This window comes from Vigna unguiculata, chromosome 10 (assembly GCF_004118075.2).
Source record: "Vigna unguiculata cultivar IT97K-499-35 chromosome 10, ASM411807v1, whole genome shotgun sequence".
Taxonomy (NCBI): Eukaryota; Viridiplantae; Streptophyta; class Magnoliopsida; order Fabales; family Fabaceae; genus Vigna; species Vigna unguiculata.
This window is the reverse complement of record NC_040288.1, coordinates 20,856,147-20,878,360: the sequence shown is the minus strand read 5'-3', so window position 1 is coordinate 20,878,360 and position 22,214 is coordinate 20,856,147. Positions and strand designations below refer to the sequence as shown.

Below are 22,214 nucleotides of genomic sequence, written 5' to 3'. Positions count from 1 at the left end.
GTGAATTTTGTAGTGTTATCCTTTGTGCTTGAAGCCTTTGGTGGGACCACATGTGAAGGAGTGTGCATGCAAAGTTTTATTCTCTTTCTTTCTTGGCTCCTTCACGTAAATGCATGTGATTTTTGAGAGAGGGTTTCTTTAAAAATTTGTGCAGAAGATTAGTACAGGCCGTGCCATAATTTTCTTTCTTGCTCGTTTTGGATTTCTTTTTGTTTCATGCGTAAGAGATTTTGGGCAGCTGGTTTTGAAATTTCAAGTATAATAAATTATAATTGGTTATTTTCTTTAAAAGATTAGAAGTACTTGGAGTATTAAGTAATGTTTTCTTTCATTCTTTCTTTTTCTTGTCCTTGTATTTTATCAATTTTTTTGCATGTGTTAACTACAAGTGTGATATATGAATTTGGTTTGGTTATGAGACTTTAATTTTTTTTAAGCATGATGTGATGGTGTATATTTTGTTGGCAATATGAAATTTTCATGTGTGTCATATTGAGAGTATTTTGCTTTGCTTGAAAACTCTCGGGGGAATTTAATGAAGATTTTAGATGAATGTGATGCTATGTTTGGTTTAGTATTGATTGTTTGGATTTGGGGGTTTGTGTTCAGATCAAGGATGAAATGCGACTATAAAGTTTTCGTGTTACTTGAATGAGACGCTGAGTATTAGTGGACATGTTTTATTTATGAATTTCTTTTATGAATATCATTGTTTATGGTTAGCTTACCCCTATTTGTTTGTTTGTATGTTTGTTGCCTGTGCGATGATCGTATAACGTGTGTGTTATACGGGAGCAGACGGTAATGCAGATATTTCTGACTCGAAGTAGATATCGGAAAGGATGGAGTGGACTCGGGGATTTACGGTTTATTTTGTTGATTTAAATCAAACAGTGAAGATTATGAAATTTTCTTTTAATTTCTAGTATTTAGTTGGAACTTTGTTTATTTATTAATATTATTATTTCAAATTAACATTTGGATTACCTATTTACTTTTAAATTAAAAGGTTTTAATTAGAACATTTTCAATGGTTATTTCTTTTTCCGCGAATAGCAAAAATTTTCTAACGTTCCGTGACGTCCCGAAATTGGGGTGTTACAAAGACCATGTAACATTGCGCACCGTCCTGTAGTTCCCTCATAACACCCTGGGAAGACACCAACTCAGGCTCCTCTGAGTCGGGAAACAACAACTTCTTCTCCCGACAGTCTATCAGAATGCGATTGGCAGAGAGCCAATCCATCCCTAAGATCACCTCCAACTCCTGTAGAGGTAGGCAGATTAAGTTCACCCTGTACCTGCGCCCCTCTACCTCCACTGGAAGCCTAGCACACAAGGACGACGTCCTGACCAAACCCGACGCCGGAGTAGACACCGTAAGCTCACACTGCAGCTCGCACACCGGCAAACCCAACCGTTCCACACAAGCAAAAGACACAAAAGAGTGTGTCGCTCCAGAATCATACAACACACAACATCTCATCCCAGAAATCACACAATAACCCATAACAAGGTTACCTGAACCTGCAACCTCAGCTCCGGTCATGGCATAGACTCTGCCCGTCGCCTGAGGCCTGTTGCCTCTGTCCCTCCCCTGATGCTGCTGGGGTGCCTGAACTGGAGGGCGTGTCGCTGCCCTAGAAAGGTTGGGGCAATCTCTCCCAAAGTGGCCTTCCTTGCCACAGTTGTTGCACCTGCGGTAACCCTCCCTGCGTGGACAAGCATACCTCGGGTGGGGTCCTCCACATGTGTAACACTACACTCGACCCTGCTGAGGAGGAAGACCCCTAGACCCCTGAGACTGATGGTGTGGTCTATCATATGGTCTCCTCCGCTCCTCATGTCTGGGCCTGGACCCAGATGGTCCACCGATCCTCTGAGGCGGCTGTGGCTGCTTTGGGCGCTGACCTTCCACCTCACGCTTCATCTCCTCCATCACTCTGGCCTTCTCCACCAGAGCAGCAAAGTCCTTGATGGACAAGGGTGCCACCATCAAGCGAATATCTCCCCTGAGGCCGTTCTCAAACTTACGGCATCTCCACTCCTCATCCAGTGGCAGTGTATAGAAGCAGCTGAGATGCTTGAACCTCTCAGCGTACTCAGTCACGGTCTTCCCTCCTTGGGTCAACTAGAGGAATTCCACCTCCTTGGCGTACCGGATGCTGTCAGAAAAGTACTTTGATAGGAATCTCTCCCTGAAAATCTCCCATGACACGGGCTATTCCCTCTCCTCCAAGATGGATCTGGTGCTGCTCCACCAATGCTCCGCCTCTCCCGTGAGCATGTACACAGAGAACACCAACCTGTTCTCTACAGGGCACATCTTCGCATCATAGATGCGCTCCAGGTCCTTCAGCTACTGGTCTGCGGCGTCAGGACTAGTCTTCCCGTCAAACTTCGCCGGGTGGTGTTTCAGAAAGTCCTCCAGACTCCACTCCCTAACTGCAGGTCGTGGTTCAGGACCGAACACAGGGGCAGCCGCCCTGTTCTCCTCCAATTGGCGGAGGGCCTCCATGTGCTGTCGATGAGCATCCTCAGCAGCTACTCTCGCAGTCTCCATCTGCTGCATCACAGCCTGCTGCTGCTCCAGCGACGCCGCCTGTCGCTGCATGGATGCCTCATGCTGCTGCATCATCGCAGCACTCTGCTGCATCATCGCAGCACTCTGCTGCGTCATAGCTGCTACCATCGCCTCTATGGCTCTGGCGATATCAGGTACGTCTCCCTGGGATGATTGCGAAGTCCTACGAGGAGGTGCCATAGTCCACTGGCACATAGAAAATCACTTGGTTAGGCTCGATAAAGACAAAAATTCAACTAAGAACACTCAGAAGACACAGAGAAAGCTAAGCGAACATCCAAGTCCACAGACCTAAGGAATGACCGCTCTGACACCATAAATGTAACGTCCCATTTAATTATTAAACGAAATTAAAGGAAACGTCACGCGATAAAGTATACCAGCGTAGTCTTGGGGTCCTTAACGCAACCCCTACAACCTGGCACACCACGATGCCAACATAATACATATACAATTCTAATAAGGTGTGTAGAGTAAGAAATCATAAGACGATACAGGGGTCGTAGCCCTAAAGAAATCATGAATAAAATGACTCCAGCCCAGAAGGCTAAGCTACTGAATCACTACTCCCTTGCTGACCACGAGAACCTCTCCCATCTGCTCCCGTCAACCAAGTTGATGATCATCGCAAGGAAGAACAGCCACATACAACACAACCATGCAACAAAACGGGTAAGCTAGAGCCAACACATACTCATCATACAGTCAAATATATTTTCATCATCTCACATCCATATAACAACCAAACATGTTATGACTCTTCATTCAATACACTACGACTCGACTTGACTCATCCGGATACGTATAACTTGGTTGGATTCAGCGGATGCTTGCACTTGTGGTGGATACCTCTGCTCGACCCTGAGCTGCTCGATCCTGAGCTATGTGTTACAAGTGTTACGATGAATCAAATCTCCCTCACCACAAGGTTAGCCCTTACTGGATTTCAGGCCTCCTGCTACTCTCACCACAGGAGTCAGTCCGCTCTAGGTGAGACTGACTGGCTCCTCAGAGTGTCAGGATGCAACCTTACCTTGAATCCTTACCTAGTTATACAGATGGGGCACCACCATGGACACCCACTAACAGGGGTCATGGGATTACGTCCCGACCACTGAAGCGTAACCCCGGAGATCTCACCTAGAGACCCCAAGGAATTACACGCTGACACGGACCAACATTCATAAAACAACATTAGGAGAACATCAAAAGCATGTTTACAATTCCATACCCATCCATGAGATTTATTCCTCATACGCATCACATTTTGAATCCATACCACTGATCATCACCATCCCATGAGTCTAGGGTCTCATCTCATGTCAATACCATGTTCCTTAAATTTCAAACCACACATTCATTTCACATGCTAAGTCTCACACCAACCCATCATCCACAATTCATGAATCATGCCAAAAATATACTTCATGCTCCATTATATACAGATCACTCCTCATACAATCATACTCAACCAAAACAGATCATTCAGGGACCAATAGACATTCAAACACAGCACAGTCTAGCCCAGCACCTCGCTCAGGCTGAGGGGTCTCGCTCAAGCGAGCCACCCCCTCCGCCTAGGCGAGGGCACAAGAACAAGAGCATAAGCAACACGGGATCTCGCTTAAGCAAGATCCCTCTCGCTTGAGCGAGTTGCCTGCTCGCTCAGAAGTCACAGCGGGTCGCCTGGGCGACCATTCGTGGGGAAAAGGCTTAGGCGAACCTCTGTTAATCTCGCCTAGGCGAGACTAGCTCGCTTGGGCGAGTTTATCAGCGAACCTCAGTTAATCTCGCCTAGGCGAGACTAGCTCGCTTGGGCGAGTTTATCAGTGCCCGCCACTGTTTTCACCTGCAACAGATGCAAAGACATACCGCAAGCAACAATCCCACCGTATCATACATCCAAATCAACAGGTAAACACAAAAGAGAATCACCAAGCACACAAAACAACATACTCGCACCAACAAACAGAGGATTCTAGCTTCCCGTACCTAGAATAAGCTAGCAAACGACCCAACACTCCCTCGACACCGAACGCACGAGCACAACAGCTCAAGAAGCGAATGGAAGAAATGGGGTAGAGGACAGCTTCGAGCTAGCTTGAAGATGGCAGAAACCTAACCCTAGCAGAGCTATTTGTGAGAGGGAGAAAAGGGTTGACGGCTGGATCTTTTCTGAAAGTGAATGAAATGTGGAATTAGGGCAACACGAAGGGTACTTATATCATGGGCCAGCCTTTTAGGCCCACTGCTGCAGGGCAGCCCTAAAGATTAAGATGGCAAAATAAAAGGGGCCTTACAGGTGTTGTTCCTATTTCCCAAATGAAAATTCTCATTATCAATATAGACCTGGTTTCAAGCATTGCATAGAAACTAAAAGAATGAAACTTTAGAATTAGTCGAGTATTAATCAGTCAAATATAGTAGCTGAAACTTTAGAATCAGTTAAACTTGGCTCTACAATTTTAGTGAATCAAATTCTATTTAAACCCTCATAATCACTAATAAGATGCTAAATAAGATTAAAGTACTTACAGCAAGAATATTCTTCAGAATTAAAGCAATACTTAACGCTCTGTGTAGTGCAAAGCCTGATAATGATCCAATGAAGGTGTAGTACCTGCAGCAGTTTTAGCAAAATTTGAAACTGTTAAAGGAAATAATTGCAGCAATTTCATGAAAACTAACCGTTGAGATGCGGGCAATTCCGATAGGGACACTACTTCTTCTAACAAATAGATACGGAGTAATTTGGAAAACAATAACTGCAAGACCAAAAACATATGAGAAGCTGGTAACTATTCATAGTATGAAATCTTTAAGGATGTTAACTTAAATAGAAACATAATGTATGACTAAAAATGCATAACAAAAATTTATTTTTGCAGTTTGAATACTTTGCAAATCAAAATGCTTTTAAGTGGTTTGCTAAATATGGTACAACAAATTTTCTTTTCAACAACGATATACAGGTACTTTGTCTAGCAAAATCAGGCATTTATTTATGGAATATTAATTGTTGATGTGTTGTTTCAAGGTACTGCATCTGTGGTTCTAGCTAGTATTGTAGCGGCCGTGAAGATCATTGGTGGTACCTTACCTGACCATTGTTTCCTATTTCTTAGTGGTACAGAAGTAACACCATTGTTTGTACACTTTCAAGCATAACTCATTCAATTTTTTTCATTATCTAAATTTCATCTTCATTCTCAGGGTGATAACACAAGCCATCAATTGCCCATTTTTTTGTTACTTAACAAATCAATTTCTCTAACTCATTGTTTGTACACTTTCAGGTAGAAACTGGTATAGCATACCTAATAGCTATGGAGATGTCAAAGCAGGTGAATTAGTCACTTATTCAGCAACAGGGGTTTCTTGATTTCATTTCAATTCACAACTACTGACGTTCTATATGTATTTCTATTTGTTTCTCTGCCAAACTAAGCAACCCATACAAGACAGTCGCAAGCAGATATGGCTTGTAGACTCAAAGGTAGTATAATGCATAACGAGAAAATATAAAGAAAACAGGAATGAATGTTTTTCACTTAAAAATCCACAGATAAAGAACTCGAACCTCCAAATACAATGGCCTTTGCCTCACTGATTCAAGAAACCGCGTTGAAGTTCATGTCTTTTCCCTTTCGTCCTCTGTGCGACACAGCAACCAACTTCAACTCTTCTCCCTAACCCCAACGAGAGAGAGAATCCTGTTCACATTTTCTACCACTTCAGTTTTCTTACTTCAATGGTGAAGACAACGTCGGACCAAGGTCCTTCGATTGATGGATAAAACCAACACAACACTACGAAATGCCCAAAGAAACCTTTAAAGGACTCTATATCTACTTGTTAAAGCAATGCCTTTATACAATTACAAAGTGAATATAGTCCTTAAAAAAATTGCTTCCTGACCGCTTTGTTTTTATTTTGTTTAGATAAGCAACATTTGTGGCCAAGTTCATGAGTATTTATAAATCCTTCCTTATTGTTACTTTAGGCTGAAAGTGAGGTTTACTTTTCTGTGATTCAACATGTTAAAAGAAGTGTTATGAGAACAGTTCTATATATGAATGATATAAATAAATAGATAAATTCAACCTCTAAATTGCAGTGTACTAGAAAATACTAATAAACTGAGCCCTTTTCTTATATCTATTATATGTAGGAAAATGAGCTAAAAGCTTGAGAATATGTTCTTTTTCCTTCATTGTGTTGTTCCTACTACTAGTGTCTAATAATCATCTAGCCAAGTATTTTTTTTTTAGGATATGAAAAGAATTGTTTCTATCATTCTTTCCTTTTGATTTTATCAAAGGTGTTGTGATTTTTTCACACTTTCTTGTTTCGCAAATTTAAAAATAGCATTGCGGCATTCTTAGCTAATATAGTCCTTTAATCCTCTTTGATAATTTGAATTTTGTAACTATTTCCATGGTCATCTTCTGTCACTAGAAAAATGATGTCCCTTTTCTCAACTGGATAGTTATTAATATTCAACGGGTCTTGCTCCTGCATGTATGCTACATCGGTTCATGTGCATTGTTTGATCCACAGTATACATAATTTTATTGTCAGGTACACTAATCAACACAATAAATAAAAAGCTCATGATAAAAATTCATCTGCATATACAATATATTTATCTTAGAAGCCGACTATGGAAGGTCCAATGAGGTTCCCATTCTTAATCTAGAATCCAGTTAATGCATTCATAACACTGCCTAGCAAGTTCACAGAAAGCTCTTTCGTTGGCCACTCATCACTTGGAATCGAATCATCTTAGAGTAATGGGAGAATTAAGCAGCAGGGGAGTCCTTATTAGTTGTTAGTATTTTGAGGATGTTAAAGGGATAGTTGAAGGGATAGAGAAAATGTGTAGATAGTAGAGTGTGAAAGTAGTAGTTGGAGAAGTCTTTTTGTAGTTGAGAGTAGTTGTATTGGATGTTGTGTTAGCTGTTCTTCATTGTTACAAATGGTAGGATACATGGGTATTTATAGACCCATAGATTATTCTAGAAACTTCTATCTAGAACTTGTGTAAATACTTCAAGAGTTTTCTACATAGTACAATGTTCTTGAATTTTCTTCCTATCTTAAGCTTTTCTCCAATACTCTAGAAGTTTCATTACATTTCAATAACTCTATATTAGATTTTTCTAGATTGTTCTAGAATTTGCATTATACTTTAATACTCCTCCTTGATGCAAATTCGGTAACTCCAAGCATAGCGCGTAGTAGTTCAAATCTTGGTCTTAGTAAGGCCTTTGTGAAGATATTTGAAATTTGATTTTCTGTCGGGCAGTACTCAAGTCGTATCTTCATATTTGTTTCCGCTTCTCTGATGAAGTGGTATTTAATTGTTATATGTTTTGTTCTGCTATGATGCACATGATTCTTTGTCATTACAATGGTTGATTTATTGTCACAATTAATTGTAGTAGGGCCACTTTGTTTTTCTCCCATATCTTTGAGTATTCTTCGAAGCCATATAACTTGACTTGTTGCTTCAACTGCTGCCACATATTCTGCTTCAGTTGTTGATTGTGCCACGGTTGCTTGCTTCTTTGATGCCCAAGAGAATATTCCTGATCCAAGTGAGAAAGCATAGCCTGAGGTGCTCTTCATGTCGTCCACTGACCCTGCCCAATCACTATCAGTATAACCAAGCAATGCTGGATTGCCTGTGGATTTTTACCATATACCGTAGTCTTTGGTTCCTTGTAGATATCTTAAAATTCTTTTGCCTACGCCAAGATGTATTTGGCTTGGGTTTTGCATGAATCTTGATAAGAGACTTATAGCGAACATGATATCTGGTCGTGTAGCTGTCAGATAAAGTAGACTTCCAACTAGAATCCTGTATCAAGATGCATCGGCTTCTGGTGCTCCATCCACCTTTTGTAGTTTCTCATTCATCACTAGTGGTGTGCTTACAGGTTTGCACTCGTACATCTTAAATTTCTTCAGCAAATCTTCTGTATATTTCTTTTGTGAGATGAATATTCCATCATCTCTTTGACTTACCTTTATGCCGAGGAAATAACTCATCAAGCCAAGATCAGTCATCTCAAAGGTCTTCATCATATCTTCTTTAAACTCCATCAACATCTTTGTGTTGGTTCCAATATAAATAAGATCATCTACATATAGAGAGAGTAAAAAAGTATGTTGACCTTGTGTCTTGATGTATAGTGTAGGCTCACTCTTGCTCCTCCTGAATCCTGGATTGGTGAAATATTGATCGATTGATGTACCATGCACGAGGAACTTGTTTCAGGCCATATAAAGCTTTCTTCAATCTCAACACTTTGGCTTCTTGGCCTTTAACCACAAATCCTGGTGGTTGCTCTATATAGATCTCTTCTTCAAGAACACCATTGAGGAATGCAGACTTGAAGTCTAATTGGTAGATGCTCCATCCTTTTTGTGCTGCAAGGGCTATTAGAGTTCTTATTGTGTCTAGTCGAGCAACTGGAGCAAATGTCTCATTGTAGTCTACTCTAGGTTGTTGTGAATAACCCTTAGCTACCAACCTTGCCTTGTGTTTGTGTATGGTACCATCAGGGTTTAACTTTGTCTTGAAGACCCACTTAACTCCGATGATATCCTTATCTTTTGGATAGTCTGCTAGCTCCAAAGTGTTGTTTTTCTCTATTATCTTTATCTCTTCTTTCATTGCCTTGACCCCTTCTTCTTGTTTTGCGGCCTCTTCAATGGTTCCAGGCTCTAGTATGGCCAAGTTGCAAGATTCATAGATGTTTGTTAGAGATCTGATTCGTCTCGGAGTGGATTCAGGCGATGATTCTTCTTGATCTTGAATTGATGTTGGAGTTGCAGGAGATTCTGGAGTTATAATGGTATCTTGATCATTATCTTCTTGGCTTGTAGTTGGTTGATTGTTGGGCATGTATATTGTCTTCCTTTCAATTTGTTCCTCTTCCCAGTTCCAAGTAGCGCTTTCATCTACTTCAATGTCTCTACTGATAGTTAGCTTCTTTGTTTGAAGATTATAGACTCTATATTCTTTGGATTGTGTACTATAACCCAAGAATATTCCTCGTATAGTCTTGTCTTCAAGTTTGTGCCTCCTTTGATCAAGAACATGTATGTAGCAGATAGATCTAAATACTCGTAGGTGTTTGGCTTATGGCTTTCTTCCACTCCAAGCTTCAATAGGAGTCTTGTCTTTGACTGCCTTAGTTGGACATCTGTTTAAAATGTAAACTACAGTGTAGACTGCTTCAGCCCAAAAAGTGTTAGGCATACCTTTCTCTTTTAGCATTGATCTTGCCATCTCCATGACTGTGCGATTTTTTCTTTTTGACACACAGTTTTGTTGTGGAGTATATGCGACTGTGAGTTGTCTCTTTATGCTTTCATCTTCACAAAATTTGTCAAACTCGCGAGATGTGTATTCCTTTCCACGATCACTTCTTAATACTTTTATCTGTTTTCCACTTTGCTTCTCGACAAGGGCCTTGAATTTCTTGAATATTCCAAAGACTTTTGACTTTGCCTTTAAGAAATAAACCCATGTCATTTTAGAGAAGTCATCAATGAAGAGGATGAAGTACCTGTTGTTGTGATGTGAAGGCATCCTCATCGGGCCACAAACATCGGTGTGGATTAATTCTAGTAAGTCTTTTGCTCTCCATGCTTTGTCTGTTAAGAATGGCAATCGGTGTTGCTTGCCTAGAAGACATCCTTTGCATGATTCATTGTTCTTCTTCAAGTAAGGAAGATCCCTCATCATGCTTTTCTTATATAGAAGCTTTAAGGCATATGTGTTGAAGTGGCCACGAGTCATCAACTTCTGCCTTCATGGCAATATTAGTTCCATGTTTGAAGCTTATGGGAAAGCTTCTATTTCTCTTCTCTATTTTTACTTCACCAATTTCTATCCTTCTATTGTCATAAATTTTGCATGTATCTTTCTCAAAGTGAAGAGAATACCCATTCTCCATCATTTGGCCTATACTTAAAAGATTTTCTTTAAGATTGGGAACTAGTAAAACATCCTTGATGAATTTCGTACCTTTCTTTATCTCCACCATGACATTTCCTTTGCCTTGAGACTCCACTATGGCACCGTTTCCTAGTTGAACTTTGACATTGACAGATTTATCAATGTATTTGAAGATGCTTTGATCTTTGGCCATGTGATTGCTGCATCCACTATCCAAGTACCAACTTTCTCTTCCGCTAGGAGATTCTTGATTGGCATAAAATAAGCGTTGCTCTTGATTATATTCTTCAGCAAAGTTTTCTTGATGCTTATTTTTATTACGACAATATTTCTCCACATGTCCAGGCTTCTTGCAATAATGCCATATTGGCTTCCAACGATGCCAATAGTCTTTTTCTGCATGACTTGACTTATTGCAAATGCCACACGGAGGATATTTATCTTTCTTGTTTCCAAACAAATTTCTAGAATCTTTGCTTCTAGAATATTCTTCAATATTTTTCTTTTCTCCTTCTTCTCTCTTTTTGGGTTGTAATTTGAGCTTTGATTGGAAGGCATTTTCGACTGAATTTGTATCAGCACGATTACTTAATCTTGCTTCATGCGCTCCAAGGAGACCAACTAATTTACTTATCGATAGAGAAGATGGATCCAAGGAAGTTTCTATGGAAGCTACTATGGAATCATATTTCTCTGTGAGAGTGATAAGAATTTTTTCTACCACTCTCTTTTCCTTAATTTCTTTTCCATATAATTTCATTTTATTCACTATTTCTTTTATTCTTCCATAGTATTCTTCAATGGTCTCAAATTCCTTTATTCTGATGGTCTCAAATTCTCTTCTTAGATAGTGTAGTTTAACGGAGCGTACCTGTTCATTGCCTTCAAATTCTTCTTCTAAAATATCCCATGCCCTTTTTGCAGTTTCTGCATCCATGATCCTCCTGGCGATAGTTTCTCCCACAACTTGTTCTCCCACAACTTGTTGAAGAATAAACAATGCTTGGGCATCCTTTTGTTTAGAATCTTCTAGCTTTTTCCGTTCCTCCTCAGATAGAGTCTCAATATTATCTGGTTTTGTATAACCAGATTGAACAATATCCCACAATTTTTGTGAGATAAAATATGTCTTTAGTTTGAGTTTCCAAATGTCAAAATTTTCACCGGTAAAAACTGGTAGGGGGACTGAAGAAAAGTGAACAATGTTAGAAGCCATAGATTAAGAGAAAAAACTCTCTTCTTTTGGAAGTATAGAAGGAAGGTTTTGGAAGTAATAGAGTAACTTTTCTACGCCCAATAAATGATCGAACGTAGCTCTGGTACCACTGTTAGTATTTTGAGGATGTTAAAGGGATAGTTGAAGGGATAGAGAAAATGTGTAGATAGTAGACTGTGAAAGTAGTAGTTGGAGAAGTCTTTTTGTAGTTGAGAGTAGTTGTATTGGATGTTGTGTTAGTTGTTCTTCATTGTTACAAATGGTAGGATACATGGGTATTTATAGACCCATAGATTATTCTAGAAACTTCTAGTTAGAACTTGTGTAAATACTTCAAGATTTTTCTACATAGTACAATGTTCTTGAATTTTCTTCCTATCCTAAGCTTTTCTCCAATACTCTAGAAGTTTCACATTTCAATAACTCGATCTTAGATTTTTCTAGATTGTTCTAGAATTTTCATTATACTTTAATATTAGTCATAGAAGAATAGCAAGTTTTATATTGCACTAGTGCAGAATTTCCTTTTTACCTCGCCTTATATGCCTCGGTTGGCCAGGAACCGAAGCATATAATGGCGCGGTGGCATTTTTGCAATTTCAGCCAAGTTTTATGCCTCGGTTCAGCTAACACCCGAAGCCAAAGACAGCTATAGGCCTCGGTTCGCGTAAAACCGGTGCCAAAGAGTGTTATAGGCCTCGGTCCAACAAGACCCGAAGCCAAAAAGGGTCTGCATTTTTAAAAAACTGAAGTAGTCATTAGGTGTTTGGCCTCGGTCCAACAAGACCCGGTGCCAAAAAGGGGTATATGGCTTCGGTTGTTAGAGGAACTGAAGCCATAGAGTTTATTTAGGGTTCCAATTTCGCGAACCCTTCTACTTCCCCGCGCCGCGAATCTGCAACTCCTTCCTCTCTCTCTTCCCGCAACTCCTTCCTCTCTCTCTTCCCGCAACTGAACCTCGACGAGAGATTTCTTGGAGGCGCACAATGAGGCGAGGGCGGCGGTGGAGCGAGCGGGTGGTGCAGTACCAGAGGGATAGGATGGGGCAGTGACGGCGCGCATGGCGGTGGAGCAGTACGGGGCAAACCAGCTTTGGGCGCACGGCGGTGACGGCGCGCATGGCGGTGGAGGAGTGGGTGAAGCAGAAGCAGTTCTACAACCACACCGACAACTCGTGCGTGGCGAACCACAAGTGCGGCGTGTACACGCAGGTGGTGTGGAGGAAGTCGATGGAGCTCGAGTGCGCTCAAGTGACGTGCGTGAAAGCGATTGCGAAACCTGCGACCACCTCTACCAGATCTGTGATTCTAAAACCTGCAAATCAAAAAACCAAATCTGTAAACATTGTCGCGACCCCTGCAGATTCACAAACCACCATTGACAATCGCTGTTGCGGACGAGAACACCTCCATTGCGCGGCTGAGCCACCGTTGACACAATGGCTTCGGTTCACAGTAGAAACGAGGTAGAAGAGTAGTTCTATGGCTTCGGTTCACACCCGAGGCCAAAAGCCATCCCTTTTGGCCTCACCCTAATATGCCTCGGTTCTAGAACCGGGGCAGAATATCAAAAACAACCGGGGCCAAAAGCCCTTCCTGCACTGGTGTTGGTCTGATTCTCCCTCTGCTTACCTAAAATCATGTGCTTTCAAATCAACTTTTTGTTATATATAATATATATATATATATATATATATATATATATATATATATATATATATATATATATATATATATAACACGTTAGCACTATCATTTTGCAAAAGGGTAACGGGCCGTGTATATACAAAAATATTAAATAAAAAAGTAAAAAGCATGTTCAATACAAGGATTATAAAATTAAAGAAATTAAAATTGAAAATTGATATATTTTAATTATATTATTATTATTCTGAATATTCCTATAAATTCAACCAAAACCTTCCTTGAAACCACAGTGCCTTGACTAAAAAATTCAAGGCTCTCATGACAGAGTTCCAGGTAGTTCTTAATACCTAACAATAGAAGCTGTTTTTCAATATTCTTGTATGTCTATGTTGTGTTTTAGATTAGACAAAGAATACAAGATAAATAGTGAGGTTGTGGGGGAGAAGAGTTCTATCCATCCTGTGGTACACTATGGCAGTACCGTTGTTTTTTATTATTATTTTAAAACTTGTATATCATATAGTGTTTAATCATGTTCACTTTGTGACACTTTGTGATTACTTGAATTGATTTACAATTACTGGGACTAGACCAGATGATGAGACACTTTGTGATTACTTGATTTGATTTACAATTACTGGGACTAGACCAGATGATGAGGTGAGATTAACTCATGTGTTTGTGATAGACAATTGATCGCCTGATAGAAACTGAAAATAGTGAGCAAATATTTCAGAGAGCAATCCTAGAAGTAGGCCGAGGACAGGTACTGGTACTTGGTTCTTTGAAGCTCCTTTTTACCTTTTTACCACAACACTAGTAGAAGAAAGACTTATAATTAGTTAATCTATATCTGAAAAAATTTAATGATGTGGATTACAACTCTGGATTAGTTAACCCTGTAAAGTTCATCTTAAGTGTTTGCATATAAGTGTGAGCGTCAATTTCTCATTAATATTTGTTAATGATGTTGTGCGAATAATTAGAAGCAAGGTTTAATTGTAGTTGTAGTCACTGTTTCATTGCAATCGATTTTAATATATTAATTCAGTTCTGTTTTATATACTAGTTCAGTTCACTTCTATATGTTGCATAGAATTATATTTTTATAATTTTGTTTGTGCTGGTAGGTCTCTTTTTGGGTTTCTTTTATAACTAGCACACATGCACGCCCTTTTGGGGTTCTATGAAAAAGGAACGTTTTTAATATTTGATTTTTTATGTTGTTTTAGGGAATGATGAGAGAAAATAGTTTAACTATCCTTTTTAATACTGTTTTTATTCAATTATTTATCCTTTTTAATACCGTTTTTGATTCAATTAACTATTCTTTTTAATAGTGTTTTGATTCATGTGTATGATTTTGTATTGTTAGAAGGTATGGAGCAATGAGAGTTGATGGGTAAAACAACCAACAACAAAGACACAAAGACGAACACCAAGGATATGACTACTCTAAATATTAGACATTTATAATTTTACACTTGACTACGTTATCAATTTTAGATTATGTTTTATTAGATCTTGATTAGGATGATATATTAGAGCTTTAATTTGAACCGAGTTATTGGGACTTATTTTGTTTGTAGCTTGGATTTGGAATGTTGTTATCTTGGATTTCAATTTTATGTTATTCATAACTCTTATTCTTATTGTGAATGATGTGTTGGTAAAATTTATTTTGTTTAATTTAAATTTCATTACATTTGATAGGAAATGTACTTGAAAATTAAAAATAAAAATATATACTTTTTAATTTGAAAAACACATTATTACATACATATTTACATACGAAATAATTTGTATATAATTTATCCTACACTATCAATGGATTATTCCATATTTAAGTTACATACGAATTATTCATTATGTAAGTTACATATAGATTATTTCGTATATAAATCACTCATAATTACATACAGAATAATTCATATGTAATTTTCTACGGATTTCATTATTTACGAAAAATTTCGTATGTAAAATTACATACGGATATTTTTTTGTATGTAAAGTTTTCGACGTCTATTTTACATATGGATTGTTTTTCTTATGTAATCCATATATAATATTCAATTACATATGGATTGTAAGCATTACATACAAATTTTATCTGTTGAAAAAATTGATTTTTTTTGTAGTGTTTACTTTGGTATGGTCGACAAACCGTATTTTTCTATGCTCTTTCTTCTTCTCACGAAAAACAAATAATTTCTTTTCCATTGCTTTAAACTCACTTCGCCTCACAATACAAAAACACAAACATCATATGAAAAGGAGAAAAAGATGAAGAACATCAAAAATTTATCTGCGCGAGAGAAAAGAAATCCAAACTTTGAAAATGTGAGAACCGCACTTTGGACCTCTTCCTGCACACTATTTTTTAGTTTTAAAAAAAAATTCAATTCAAAAAGCGTACCCTGGCCATTAAATTCTAAAAAAAAAAAATTCACGTAGGCCGGCCGGGTCAAGGAGTTATATAATAGTAAAAATAAGGTAGTTAAATGATCATTATCCATATATATATATATATATATATATATATATATATATATATATATATAGGGATGTCAAAAATATCTGTACCCGCGGGTATCCGTGGATAAAACCCGCAATGGGTAGGAAACAGATATTAAAAATGGATACCCGTTACCCGCGGGTACGGGTATTTTTGATACCCGCATGTTAACGGGGCGGGTACGGGTATCATAGTATCCGTACCCGTGGATACCCGTACCTGCTAAATTTTAATTCACAAAAATACCCTTATATATATATATATATATATATATATATATATATATATATATATATATATATATATATATATATTAGTAAACAATTTTTATGGCCTAATTTTTTCTAAGTTGCACATCTTGTCTTATCTTTTGTCTTCATTTTTCTAACTTTAAGTATTGGTACGTTGTATTCTTCCAAGTACACCCCCTTAACATTCTTCTCTTTCCCTTATTTGAAATTGAGCATATACATCAAACTCTATATAGACAGTGACGTTTATGGTATGTTTGTTGTGAAACGATAATCAAAATAAGAATACTTGGCACGTAGCAGTTGAAGTTTATTATTTGATTATTTTTCAGGAATCTGAATCAATCGTAGAAAGTGGGTTTGTTGATCAAAACACTAATTAAAGAATTTTCATTGTGTTGAACGTCATTTTATATTTATTTTTATAATTATTTGGACTTGTATAGACTTGAGTTTGTTTAAACTTTATTTAAAATTTATGACAGTGATGTATTTTATTTTATTTGAATTTATGATTAAATATTTACTTTTTAAATAATTTTGTAAATATCCGCGGATATGAAAAAAATAGACGGGTACCCGCATAATGGATACCCGACGAATATGGATACGGGTACAGGGCAGATATTTATCCAGTGGGTAGGGTACGAGGAAACTACTACCCGTACTCTACCCGCCCCGTTGATATCCATATATATATATATATATATATATATATATATATATATATATATATATATATATATATATAAGTTTCTGGAGGATAAACAAAGCATTAAAATAAAAATAAATATGAAAAAGAACAAAATAAAGGTTTAGAAATATATATAATTTTAAGTTTTTTTCTTCTTTTACCCAGAAGTAGCTCAGCCATTGATTAACATGTAATTCTTTAAATAGATCGTGTTCACATTATACGAGCAGTGATAATAGGTTTTATTTTCTAATCCATTTTCGCATTGACCAAGTATCAATGCTACCAATTTTATTATAGAACATCACCAACCTCCATATTGTTGTTACCTAACCTAGACAGAGAAACACATGAGTGTGGAACTCAGGAAAAATTTAATAAGAGAAACACATGAGTGTGGAACTCAGGACAAATTTAATAAAAGAACAATGATACTTTAATCTACTTTTTTTTATTAAATTTTAATCTATTATTTTAATTACCATTAGATTATCACATCGTATTATTAAAAAAAATAAGAAAAATATCTAATGATAACTGAAGTAATAGGTTAAAAGTGGGTAAAAAAAGTTGGTTAAAATATTTTTTTTTTAATAAAATAACAATAAACTACAGTAACGTAATTTATTACTCATACCTACTCTTACTCGTTGCTCTCCAGTGATCCTAATCTTTTTCAGCTTTTCAACTCACTGACAACTTAAACTCTTTTACTTGAAAGAAAATATAGGCCCTTCCACCACCACTAACAACATATATATTGGGATCAGTGTTGTCCAGAGTCTTTATCAAAACGAAAAAACAAGAACAAGCACTTGCTGGGGTTTGTTCTGAGAATTCTTCGTTAGCCTAATCGGTGAGATATGGATTCAAGCAGAGAACCCAATGTTGACCCCAGCAGTTGGATCTTGCCTATTCAAGTGTCGTTGGGTACTGTAAGACACGGACAAGTTGAGGCATGCAGCATCTCCAAGGTTCCAGACAAGCTTAGAAAGCCAAACAAGGACGCATACGTTCCGCAGGTTGTCTCCATCGGACCCTACCACAGGGGATCCCAAAACGATCTCTTGTTGATGATGGAACAACCCAAATGGAATTACATGCGGTCTCTTATACGACGATCCGTGTACCAAGCGCAACAAGAAGGGAGAATTGAAGACGGGCCAGGCATGGTGAAAGTATGCGGTGAGACCATTCTGGAGATAGAATACGTAGTTCGTGCCAGCTATGTGGGGAACGCTCTATCTGAACCCCACGAGCTAGCAAAACTTATGCTTTTGGATGGTTTTTTCTTGTTAGAGTTTATTCACAGGCTTTACGAGTATAAAGAAGCCTTGAAGGCTGAGGATAATGGTGATTATGATGACGACCCTGTATTCGAAAGCCATGAGAAAGTGTTGTCTGTGTTGAGTGACTTGCTTCTTCTTGAGAACCAAGTACCCTTCATTGTTCTCAAGAAGTTGTACAGAAAACTTTTCCCGATTCCTGTTCCCATTCAGCAAGATAACCGTGTTGCTACTCTTGCAATTGGAGCTGTAGGCTATCCTTCGGTTGTTCCTACCTCTGGTGCGGCTCATCTTCTTCACCTTGTTCATTTATCCATCGTGAACCAGGAGGATAGAAAAAACCTAGGCAAGCGCTTAAAGAGTTAGAGCACTGTGCTACTGGACTTCGAGCTCGTGGAGTAACAATAAGACGAGGTGGTCCAGGAGATAGAAGCAATGTGAACCAGTTTGGTGATATGTTTAACTTTGAGATAATTTTCGACAATGGGGTGTTAGAGATTCCTCAGCTGCGTATTAAGAAGTCAACGGAAGTCACGTGGAGGAACATGATTGCGTGGGAGCAGAGCAGAATTGTAACCAGTTGCAAATTGACTTCTTATGCTTTGTTTTTCCAAGGCTTGATCTGTTGTACGCATGACATCGAACTGCTGGAGCGTCTTGGAATTATAGTTAATGAATCCGGGAAAAGAAATGAAGATATATTGAAGATGTTTGAAACTCTGAGTCAGGGAGTTGATCAGATGGATTGGAGTTATAGTGATGTTTGTGCCAAGTTGAACTCAGACACGGGAAAGAGATCGTTAACAAAATGGCCTGCAGTCACTTGGCATCAGTGCCGACGTATCATTGCAATTATTTTTTACTATTGGAAAAACTGGTATGACATTCTGATAAAGGAACACATTCCTACGGTTTGGAAACTCATAGGAGTGTTAGCAGCTGTGGCGCTGCTTGGCCTCACCATCGCACAGACATATTATTCAGCAAAGAGCGGTAATTAATAAAACTTATTCTTGTTTGTGGCAGTTTGATTTTGTGAAGTTAATAAGTTCCTATGATAGGAACCAGTAAATAGAGATAGGACTTGATTTATCTTGTAATTCATGTTACCATGTCTTTACTTTTTAGCCGTGGGAACCGTTTCTTTTAATGTTTACATCGAAATGTAATTTGAACACGAGTTCTGCAAGTAAGAAGAGTGTTCGACTCCTATCTGCGTTTCGTATTCTACATTTAAGAATTTTAAGTTTCAATTTAATGTTTGTGTTTTGGAAAATTAATTCAAAGTTGGCGATACAAATAACTTTAAGTAATTTATTTATTTAATTATATTAAAAATTATTAACCAACTATATTTGTCAAATAGTTTTAAAATTAATTATGTCTTTCCAAATAGTTTTAGATATTCAGAATCACTAAAAAGATAAATGATACATATCATTATTTTAAAGATATGTGAGAGATTTCAAAAATAGAAAATCTAGATTCAAGCCCAATTAATTCTTATAAAAAGAGACATGGGAAGCAAAAAGAACAAGGTCAGAACTTTGGAGTTTAAGAACCCTTAGGGGGCCTATGTTCGTTCTCTCTCTACCCACTTCTTTTACTATTTTGATTTCACGAAGTACCAAACTTCTAAGGTTGGTCCCACTGTAATTTAATTCTGGATTTTTAGGTTATAAAAAAATATTTTCTTTGTTCTTTCATTATTGTTGAGGTTTTAATTTATCTATGTCTTTTGTTTCAGGATCAAATAAAAAGTAATGATTTTACATGCTAGCTAATTAGCGAAATGTTAAAATCTTTATGCATGCTAATCATATGTCTTGAAGGCTTTTCACATCTAATTAAGACTTTTGATTTTATTTAGAAACTTTCATGTGATTAAATGAGATTTTACCTATAATTGAGACTTTACTTTGGTTTAAGGTAATTACTATAATTGATATTAGTAAAGACCTTACTTTGATTAGTTAAATGTTTTTAATTCATGAGGAGATAAAAGAAACTAACACAAAAAAGACATATTACGTCTCTGATTTTATTTCTGACCAACCAGAATCAGACATGATTAGGTATAGTAAAATTTGATTAAGATTGTATTTTCGTCGAACTTTTTATGGGTAATCTAAACCTTTAATTGAGATTGTACTTTGGTTAAAAGTAAGAACACCAAAAAATTAATTGAGACTTTACATTGATTACTTTGTAAATCTACAACAATTATTAGTTGAACAATAATCTTAGATAACCGATGATGAATCTATTTTGAAAAAACAGTGGAAACAATATATTTTTTTATCATTGGTTTTATATCTTTTTATCTTTTTCTTTATCTTCTATTATTTTTATTATTATATTTGACTAATCCCTTTTGTATAGTTTTTTTAAGAACTAATTTGTCTAGAATCAATTTCGTGTTCGGTGGGAGATAACTTAGGGTTGACTACCCTTTCTATTTTGTTAACTATTATCTTAAAAATTTGCTATTGTATGACCCAAGAAATATAATTATTAATTCAAAAGTGACAAATGGAGGTGGGATATTATGTAAATAAATAATTTTACGAAAGTGAAGTATAACACATTTGGTTAGAGTCTTGTCTTGGGTTGGTGATTAACGGTTTAATTCCTTATGGTTATATTTGGATTGTTTATATTTTAAATATTTTTTTTTATGAATGTTTATGGCAACATTTTGGTGTGGTGTGTATTTTATAAATTAGTTATAATTCATTTGGCATGTTTATAATTCATTTTCTTGAATGTATTGTATGTTGTGGAGAGTCTTGGTGATAAGGAAAATGGGATAGTTGATATGGTTTGGAATGTTGGTTTAGAACAAAGAGGTGGTGAGTTTGAACTTGGGCTATAACAAAAAAGGTTTCTTTTTTTCTTTTTTATAATTTTTGAGGTGGTGCACCTAAGAAGGAGAAAAGTTGAGGCAAATTCCTTGTATCTAGACACATGTACAAGAAATTAATTGGAAATTAGGGTGAATTAATTTGGTACTATAAGGTTAATGTGGAATAGGGTGAATTAAGTGAGCACAAAAATGTTAAGTGGAATAGGGTGAATTAAGTGAGCACTAAAAGGTTAACATGGAAAGAAGGAGGGGAGGGTAAAAAGCTAGTCAAGAGTTCCTTTTTTTTGGGCAACCACTCAACGTTGAGTTAAGGGAAATCATAAGGTGTATTTTTTTTTCCAAGTTAAAAATCGGGTCTTGAAGAGAGCAGAGGGTTCGTGAAGGAGAAGAGCAAAGGTTGGTTAGGACATGAAGATCAAGGGAGAATAGACCAATGGCAATAGTCTTTCTGCAAGAATTATAGGTAAAGAGAACTAATCATGTTTGATTGGTGAATCATGGGTTCTTTCTGTTGGGATGTAAGGGTTGGTGGTGTTTTTTTTTTTTTTTGGTGAAATGAACGTGATCTTCTATGAGGGTTTGAGGGTGTGGTGGTTGTTTTCAAATTAGAATTGAGCAGAATTTTTGGTGTGTTGTGATAATGGTTTTTTTTTTCATAAATTGTATGAATGTAAATTTTGGAGGCACTAGAGAATTACTTTTGATTTGGAATTGTAGGTAAATTTGGGTTTGTAGAGGAGAAAAAATTATTTGATTCCACAGTCTTTGATGGTGTAGAGCTAAGTTGATTGGTTGGTTGATAGATTATTTTCACTTGCTTTGAGACTTTGAGAATTGTCTAATTAGGTACATTATGTGCAAAACTTTAATGGTGCATAAGTTACATATTGATGTTTCTTATACACTAAATGGAAGTGGGATTATGAGCTAAATTGTTATATGGTTTTTTTAAGGAACCTTTGTGTTATATGTATTGGGTTGGAGAGAAGTTAAGTTTAGTATGTGAATTGATGAATGCAGGTTGGTTCAGATTTTAGGAAATTGTTTGGCTGGTTTGATACACAAAATGGAATGTTGAAATGGTAAGTATTGGAATTTTTGTGTATGGTTATGTGGTGTAGTGATCCTAGTGTATTACCAAGTTAGGCGCTGCGAAATTTGCATAATTATGTCTATTCATTCTT

The 22,214-nt window shown here is 37.1% G+C and overlaps 3 protein-coding genes across 3 annotated transcripts; 2 read left to right on the top strand and 1 right to left on the bottom strand.

Moving 5' to 3' along the window:
• Positions 1-8,789: 8,789 nt before the first annotated feature.
• LOC114165383 lies at positions 8,790-12,834 on the bottom strand. The gene is made up of 7 exons (XM_028050026.1): positions 12,555-12,834; positions 11,428-11,741; positions 10,544-11,289; positions 10,165-10,252; positions 9,857-10,106; positions 9,720-9,798; positions 8,790-9,678 (listed from the first exon to the last, which is right to left on the bottom strand). The coding sequence occupies exons 1-7, from the start codon at positions 12,832-12,834 to the stop codon at positions 8,790-8,792; spliced, it is 2,646 nt and encodes an 881-aa protein (XP_027905827.1).
• Positions 12,835-12,890: 56 nt separating this feature from the next.
• On the top strand, positions 12,891-13,241 carry LOC114165381. Its single transcript, XM_028050025.1, has one exon. The coding sequence runs from the start codon at positions 12,891-12,893 to the stop codon at positions 13,239-13,241; it is 351 nt and encodes a 116-aa protein (XP_027905826.1).
• Positions 13,242-17,741: 4,500 nt separating this feature from the next.
• On the top strand, positions 17,742-18,530 carry LOC114165380 (UPF0481 protein At3g47200-like). The gene has a single exon (XM_028050023.1). It carries the CDS (start codon positions 17,742-17,744, stop codon positions 18,528-18,530), a length of 789 nt encoding a protein of 262 aa, XP_027905824.1.
• The last annotated feature ends 3,684 nt before the right edge of the window (positions 18,531-22,214 follow it).

Coding starts and splice junctions, on each gene's coding strand:
- LOC114165383 (XM_028050026.1), bottom strand. CDS start 12,834: ATGCGCGCCGTCACTGCCCCATCCTATCCCTCTGGTACTGCACCACCC. Junction 11,290..11,427: donor AATTTGAAGGCAATGAACAG/GTACGCTCCGTT, acceptor AAAGAAATTAAG/GAAAAGAGAGTGGTAGAAAA. Junction 9,799..9,856: donor ATCAATGCTAAAAGAGAAAG/GTATGCCTAACA, acceptor CATTTTAAACAG/ATGTCCAACTAAGGCAGTCA.
- LOC114165381 (XM_028050025.1), top strand. CDS start 12,891: ATGGCGGTGGAGGAGTGGGTGAAGCAGAAGCAGTTCTACAACCACACC.
- LOC114165380 (XM_028050023.1), top strand. CDS start 17,742: ATGGATTCAAGCAGAGAACCCAATGTTGACCCCAGCAGTTGGATCTTG.